General features: G+C 40.0%; 1 protein-coding gene across 1 annotated transcript in view; it reads left to right on the top strand.

Annotated features, from left to right (window-relative positions):
- Nucleotides 1-512: 512 nt before the first annotated feature.
- Nucleotides 513-7796, top strand: part of KY (kyphoscoliosis peptidase) — a 39056-nt gene continuing 31772 nt past the window's right edge. The window contains exon 1 of the mRNA XM_063306818.1: nt 513-652. Coding sequence (XP_063162888.1) covers nt 517-652 — 136 coding nt within the window. The 5' untranslated portion in view covers nt 513-516. The remainder of the gene's footprint in view (nt 653-7796) is intronic.

Raw genomic sequence — 7796 nt, 5'->3', positions numbered from 1 at the left:
ACTGATTTTCTACTCAAACAAGCTCATCCCAAGCCTTATTTTAAGTCTACACATCGGGTTTGCCAATCGAGGAGAGGTCCTTTTAGGGGAGATACAAGCTTCACAAAGTAAATTCTCCGAGAGCAACAGAGCTATTAGCAGGATTTACATGTGGGCAAGGACTTCATCCTGAAAGGGCAGCCAGAAAAAGAAGGGGCTTAAAGAGTACATGCTCTGAAACTAGACCCTTCCCTCCCCACCACTCTCTCTCAGTCTGTTTGAAATGTATCTCCTTCAGGTTTGGGAAATGGATCCCTGCTGGGATTTCCTTTCAAAACTGTAACCTGCTTATTAGGGCAAATCACTGTAGAACACCAACAAGATCAGTGTGTTTGGCAGGGTCATCCAGAAGCTATGCATGTGTTTGCATGCATGTATGGGTGGGTGCATTTGGGGTGAAGGGGGAAGCAAAAGGTGCACAGCATTTGTCATCAGTGGCAGTATCAGTAGCTCTAAGGGAGAAGAGGCAATGATCTGATGGGAACGATGGAGTTTCCAAATGTTCATAGTGCAGTTGCTCTAGAAATGCTTCTTGTAGTCCACTCTGAGAAGAGACATACCAAGCCTGTATGGAAGCTGCAGGAAGACAAAAAGGGGGGAAGCAAAACCACAGGTAAAAAAACCAGCAACACCAAGGTAAAAAATAAATTGTATTGACTGGGGGGTTTGCAGGGAGGGGTAACATATGCAACTCCAGTAGCACGTGTTAACTTCACAGTATGAGGGGAGTGGGAAATCAAAGGAAAAGAGGCAAGTTGGGGGGGGGGGTGTTTGTTTGTTTGTGTTTTGCATATACACCTGGACAAACAATAGTTTGACCAAAAAGGGGAACACCTCTTAGTCTTAGTTCCTTTCACTTTTTCCTTTAACTCTTTCCTGCCCATCTTTGGATGAAAGCTACAGGGTGTGTCACTGCTGTTTTAATAGTGTGCAAAGCAGCACATGGTTCCTCCGTATGGCAATGCAGCTGGGAGTAAGCCCATGCAACAAAACATAGGACTAAGTGCAAAGGAATGTACTGTGGCTGTTGTTGCCAGGATTATGGCTGCAGATAGTCCTAGCTCAATGTGAGATTTTACTAGAGCTACCGGATCTGTGCTGTAATTTTTTCTTTCTGTATCTTTTTACCTACCATCTGGATTTTTGCAGCACAGATCTGATAGTCCTAGATTTTACAGCATGAGATACTGCACCTCCAAAGTATGATTCAGAAACTGCCCTTAATTTGCAGACAGAGCTAGTGAGGGAACAGACTGAAATGGACAATGATTCAGTAATTCTATTTCCAGCTGTTGCCATCATAAACAAAGGGAAGAAATATTTCCTGCCTGTATAAACATGACTGTATTAGTGTGCATGGCTGTGATTAATAAAAGAGACATCAGAATAAGACATTTATAGCTTCATTCAAATCAAAAGTCTAGATTGTGTTTTACAGAGGGCATAAATTTCAATAGTGATTTAGCAGAACTTGCTGCAGCTGTTGCTGCTGCTGCTATTTTTTTCTACCTGATTTTAGAATTGGACAAAACATGCATTCCCATTTGTTAGTTCATGAGTACAATCTACTGATTAAGTGACATGCCAGGGAAGTCTATATAGGTATCCCATATTACTCATTTTACTTCATAATAACCTTCCTGGTGAGATAGTTTTAAGGTGAGATTTTATGACCAATCCAAAGTCCCCCAGAGAAATTCATAACTGAGTAGAGGCTGGAACCTGATTTTCCCCTTCTTTCTCCATAATCATTAAGTCACAGAGGTTCCTAAAGCTGGCCCTTCTATCCATCTTATTATGGAAGGGAGCAGGGGTGTCCACAGGGGGCAGTCAAAAAAGTCTCACTTAAAAAAACAGGCAGAGCTTTGATTGTACAGTTGTGGCTGCCATGTTGGGTTTTTTGACTATACCTTGTGGACACCCCTGTAGGGGTGGTATGTTTTTAAAAAGAATTAAAGCCATGCCATAGTAAACAGAGATTTTTGAACTTAGAATATCATAAACTCAGACCAGCTCAACCTCGTGTCTGTTCACCTACTAAGCTTGGTATAGAAAATCATCTGGGCAAGATGGTGCATTATTTGCATGATCTCATACCATCTCAGCGTAGGGCCTTCTTCCTGGCCAGAGTAAACGCTTTTCCTTCTGAGGTACTCTTCGAAAGGTACAAACGCATTCCCAACCATGAGAGGCTCTGTCTCTGTGGCAGTCCGGATACAATTCATCACATCATTTTTGACTGCCACTTATTTGTGTCTCTTTGGCATGAATTACTCTTAAAACCTTTACAGGGTAAATACCTGTTAAATGCTGTAAATAGGGTATCATCTTGCCAGTATCTACTGAATGATGCTGCATCTGAAACCACCCGAAATTGTTACCAGATTCCTAGAGGAAGTACTCAAAAGGAAATGTAATCAAATTTTTCAATGAGTATGGCTCTTTCTTTGTTACTCTCATGATATGTTAATGCCTTTTGTATTTTATTGCTTTTAAAATGCCAATAAAGGTTTGATTGATTGATTGATTGATTGATATCACCAGAGGTAGCATTGCTGATGGTGGGGTGGGGCTTTTAGCTTGTCATTGTTGGTGTGTTTTTGTGGGGGGGGTTTGGCATATTTGAAGGGGTGGGTAAGTTGGTTTACACAAAATGAGTACATTTAACCTAACAGAGCCTTAACACCTTTATTTTTAAGCTTAACTTTGCAAAAATATAAATTTAACATTGGCACAGAAGCAAAAGGACCAACAATTTGCTGCTGAATTTCAGCATCATAATCCTAAGGGACATTGGGGGCTGCAAAAGAAAGATTAGGGCCTTGGGCTGCTCACTCTATCTTTTATTAATATTTAACCACTCTTGGACTACCATGTACAGTTCCAGACAGAAGTACATGCAATTGTGTCGAGTTATCAAAAACTAGATAGACAATTTTTGTCCTCTTTTCTCACAATATTAGAACCAGGAGTGAGGCATCTCTCCATGCAGAGTTAAAGTAGGTGTATCCCCCAAAAATGTTGTGTGATCGAAAGGCTTCTCCAGTTGCTTTTCTGTGTTTTGCAACAAATGTATTATCTATATAGCCAGACAATGCTTCCTTTGGGATTATAAACAAAGAGGGTACTCTGCTCACATAACCGCTTTCAAATACCTTGCACAGTCCTAAATGTTTTTTTTTAATCCAACACCTAATTGTGTGGAGTTCACAGCTGTAATACAACAGACCCTGTAACAAGCCCAAATTATGTCAAAATGATAGCACGTGCATCGTGATATCATACAAATGGCACATTTATGTAGTGACACATGTCCTGATGATGGCATCATCACATATGTTGGAATTTGTTCCTCATTACCCCTCTGGAGTGCCCATGCTATCAGATGTTGATGCCATCAGTACGGACAGTTTTAAAAGTAGACCAGTTAAATTCACAGAGAATAGAGCTATCAATGGCTTATAGTCCTCATAGTTGAATCTTACCTCTGGAATCAAAGGCAGCATTCCTTAAATGCCATTCAGTAAGGATCAGCAGGGAAAAGAGCCATAACCCTCATGTGAACTTCCTGAATGCATCTGTTGGCCACTCCACGATGCCATCTTTCACAGGAGGGATCATAAGCAGGATCCAGTTCTGCTGTGGTGATCTATTTATATATTTCTTTCCTCTTTCTTTCTTATTATTATTTATTATTACATTTATCTGTGTAATGATGCTCTGTCCTAACTTTCTTTACACTCCTCTATGCTTTGCAATTGGTGAAGATTCTGCAGTACACTGCTATATAACTCATGGCATAAGGAAGATAGATCAGCCTGGAATAAAATTGTGGTTGTCTAGCCATTCCGTGTGTTTGTGTGTCTGTGTGTGTGTGTGTAAATAACTAATGAAGAAAGGCCCATAGAATACCATAGAAGAAAGTCCTTTAGCAGGAAAACCTCTCATGATGGGAATTAAACCAACCACTCAAAGAAGATTCTTTATTCTATAATTTTCTGTTCTACTAGTCAAACAGAGAAGGGGAGCAACATGCTAGTGCAAGGATGCCCATCACATCCCCAAGCAATACTGACATTTCCCCACCCGTGAACTGATTTTCAAACAATATTTTTTTAAAAAATGAAATGGCTGAAATAGCCAGGCTGGCTGCAAAATATAATAGTTTTAGTCCCACCCTGCTGGGCAGCTTCAGACTAGGGACGGCTGCCTTATATAACATGAACAGCTTCTGTGTTAGTTTTGTGGCTGTTGTTTCTAAAGAAAATGTATCACTTGCAGGGTATCAAACCATTCTGATGCTCCTTCAACAGCTGGTTCAGTCATCACTCCCGGTGGTCTGCCTGGGTCAGCTGCAGCAGGCAGGATCAATCAAAGCATGCCAGGCTATGGGTGTTTGTTGCCAAACAAGGAAAAGCAGCAGCAGTGGGCACAGCAACCAAACACAGTGGAAGATTTTCTCTTGAGCCAACACATTTCAGAAATGATCTACAGGGAGGTTCTGTTACTGTGGTTTCTTGCCAGTCTTTTCACTCCTAATCATCATCATAATCCTTTATATATATATATAATTCTTTTATTAAGAATTCTGATTATAATAGTAAAATCTAATGCAAACTAAACTTAAAGAAAGAAAAGAGAATAGAGAGGAGTTAAAAGTACAAGGAAAAGGAAAGAAAAAAAAAGAAAAGAGAAAAGAAAAGAAAGAATATAACAAAGAAAGAGAAAAGAAATATATAAAAGAGTGACTTCCAACCTTCATCACAACAAGTATAAACAAATTTAGTAACTCTTCACCCTCTCTAAAGTTAAAACATTTATCTCTTCATCACATATCCCATCTCTTATTTAAAAACAAATCCATAAAACATCATCTTTTCAGTCCTGGTGTCAGCAGAAAATCCATAAAGGGTAGCCAGAAGGAACAACATATCGTGTTTTAACCTTAATTAAATAAACTAACTTTATTTTCCTTCCTTTTACTTCTAACAGTCATAATCTTTAGTTCATTCGAATATTGTTGTTTGATTTCTCTTCATTTCTTCTTTGTCCCATTGCACAGATTCCTTCAAGGTTTTAACAAGCCTCTTCGTAAATCCAATAGGAAAATTTTATCCAGGTCACTCCCTTGGTTCGTCATTAGTTTCATTTTCCCCTTCTGACTCCAGATAAGTTTCATTTTTGGAGACAGAAGCAGGCTCATACCTCACAGGGAGGCCCTGCTTTACAGTGGTTCACCTCCTCTCTCTGTGGATGGTTCCAGTAGGTGTTAATGGGGTGGGAGAGGGTTGAGGGGCTGACCCAGTGCCTGGAGGCTATGAGGGTCTGAATGGGGAGGAATCAGGTCCAACTCAACCCTAGCAAGATGGAGTGGCTTTGAGTTTGGTGATGTGTCATCTTTTATCCTTAATGGGGTTGCACTTCCCCAGACAGAGTTGGTGTGCGATTTGTGGGTCCTCCTGGATTCGTGGCTCCTGCCTGAACAGCAGGTGGCAGTCATGACTGCAGGAGCTTTGCACAGATTCATCTTGTGCATCAATTGCGCCCATTGCTGGAGAGGGAGGCCTTGCTCTCAATCACTTGGGCCTTAATCACTTTCCGTTTGGACTATTGCAATGCACTGTACATGGGACTTCCCTTGAAAACTACCCAGAAGTTACAACTTGTCCAAAATATGTGTGTGGGGTATGTGTGTGTTTGCAGTGTTGGGCACCTCTCAGTGTGCCCATATTACACCACTGTTGTACAAGCTCCACTGGCTCCCAGTTTCTTTCTGGGTACAATTCAAGGTGCTAGTTATTGTCTTTGAAGTCCTAAATGGCATGGGGTCAGATTGTTTGAGGAACCTCTTCTCCCTGAGGATATCTGCCTGCCACCTAATGGGACCTAGGAAGCATGCCTTTTCCATAGTGGCCCCTACCCTCTAGAACACCCTGCCCTTTGTGATCAGGCAGACCCCAACCTTTTAGCCAGAAGGCCATAAAAAGCTGACTCTTCCTGTAGGCACTGGGTAGACTGAGATGGGAGCCTGTGGATGGTTTGTTGGGGGGCCTCCCAGGAGGATGTCTGAGGCACCAAGGTTTTTGTCATGTGTTTTTATGGGTTTTTAAAAACTATTTCTTGGTTTTATTGTTGTTGTGAGCCACCCAGAGTTGTGCTCTAAGATGGGCAGCCATACTTATCTTTTAAATAAAATAAATAAATAAATATTTTTCTAATAAAGTTTGATTTATTAACCTTTTATTTGGTTTCTCTCCCAAGGATGGAAGGTCTGATTCTCCTAGCTCCATGCTTTGACAATATACAACCAGGAGGTGGTACTATATAATTCATTTCATTTTTTTTGTTTTTGTTTTTCTTCCTTTTAATTTGTCAGAAAGTAACATAGAGTGCGGGATATCAGTAAGAGTAGAGAGAAGGATGCCAGATATCAAGTTGTACACCAAGGCTCTGGGAAAGGAGGGTTGAGATCTCTAACTTTCATCCCATGGGCTCAGTCTTGTTGCCACACACATGCTCAGCAATCAACCTTCAACTCCATATTTGCACAAAATGTCCTATATTCAGGACTAAACATGGTGTATATTTCACCTCAGACATCTGGCAGCCATGTGGTGAGACAGTCTTTCATGGTTTCCTTTTGTACACTGGTGAACTGAGTGAGTCTAGGATATTGTTTTATCCCAAGTCCACATGGGCTTTTACATTCGAAGAGGAAAAAATGTATGATTCACACTTCTGGCCTAATGCCAAGCCATACATAATGTGCTTTGTTTGGTTTTAACTCATGGAAACTCAATCACTGTGGTTTGTAAAGCATACTAAATGCTGGGGTAAACAACATTTTATTTATTTATTTATATTTTTACACTGCCCATCTTGAAAACAACTCTTTTGATGATCAGAGGCCACAAATAACTATTTGCAGGTGCCTGAAGGCCATAGTGAATGGGTTGATGATGCAAAGTAGGTGGAGTCAGGATTTTCTGAATTTTTCTCCATAGGATTTTCAGTTATATTTAGAAGTTTCTTTCTTTTATAAATTAAGTTAGCTCCATTTTAGAATATATATTTTGTGTCCCACCTCAAGATGCCAGGAAAGCATGGCACCATTGCTAACTGTGGTCAGCGTTGACTCCAAGGACACATATAATGGGACTGAAGACTGCATGAAGCCATGGGGCCTTTGGTTGCCAACCTGTGCTGTATAACTTAGTGTTTTGTATGAACTAGGCCACTATAGCTTATTCAACAAAACATATGTTTTTATAAAACAGGGCTTAGTGTAGCAGCCCATTTCTACTTTAGTTAGATCTGTAATATGTGTTAATATTGCATACAATAATAGATGAAATATATTATTTCTACTATGAAATGCAAGGTATTGTTTCTTTCTATAGTATATCTGTAAAGTACAATTGTAGTCCTCACACTAATACAGCATTGTGAATAGAGATTCATTGACTGCTGATCCCATCTTATCCCTCTCCCTTCCTTTTCTTGTTTTCTATCAAAATTATTTTTCAGGCTATTTAAAAGCTCATACTTTATTTAGATTCCGAATATGTCTGCATGAGTTATATCTCCCCTCCTGCACCCTGCACCCCCACAAACAAAACTAATTACATTAAGCTTAGAGTACAGTATATATTTTTCTATTTAGGGATGCAGTGTTAAAATTAAAATAGAATTTGGTTTGAAGAAACACGCATGCTTTCTAAAAGAGGAAAAGGCAATGTATGTTGAGCACTGAGCAA

This window comes from Candoia aspera, chromosome 6 (genome assembly GCF_035149785.1).
Source record: "Candoia aspera isolate rCanAsp1 chromosome 6, rCanAsp1.hap2, whole genome shotgun sequence".
Classification (NCBI taxonomy): Eukaryota; Metazoa; Chordata; class Lepidosauria; order Squamata; family Boidae; genus Candoia; species Candoia aspera.
Note: the sequence above shows the minus strand (reverse complement) of the source record. Positions and strands in the feature narration are given on the sequence as shown.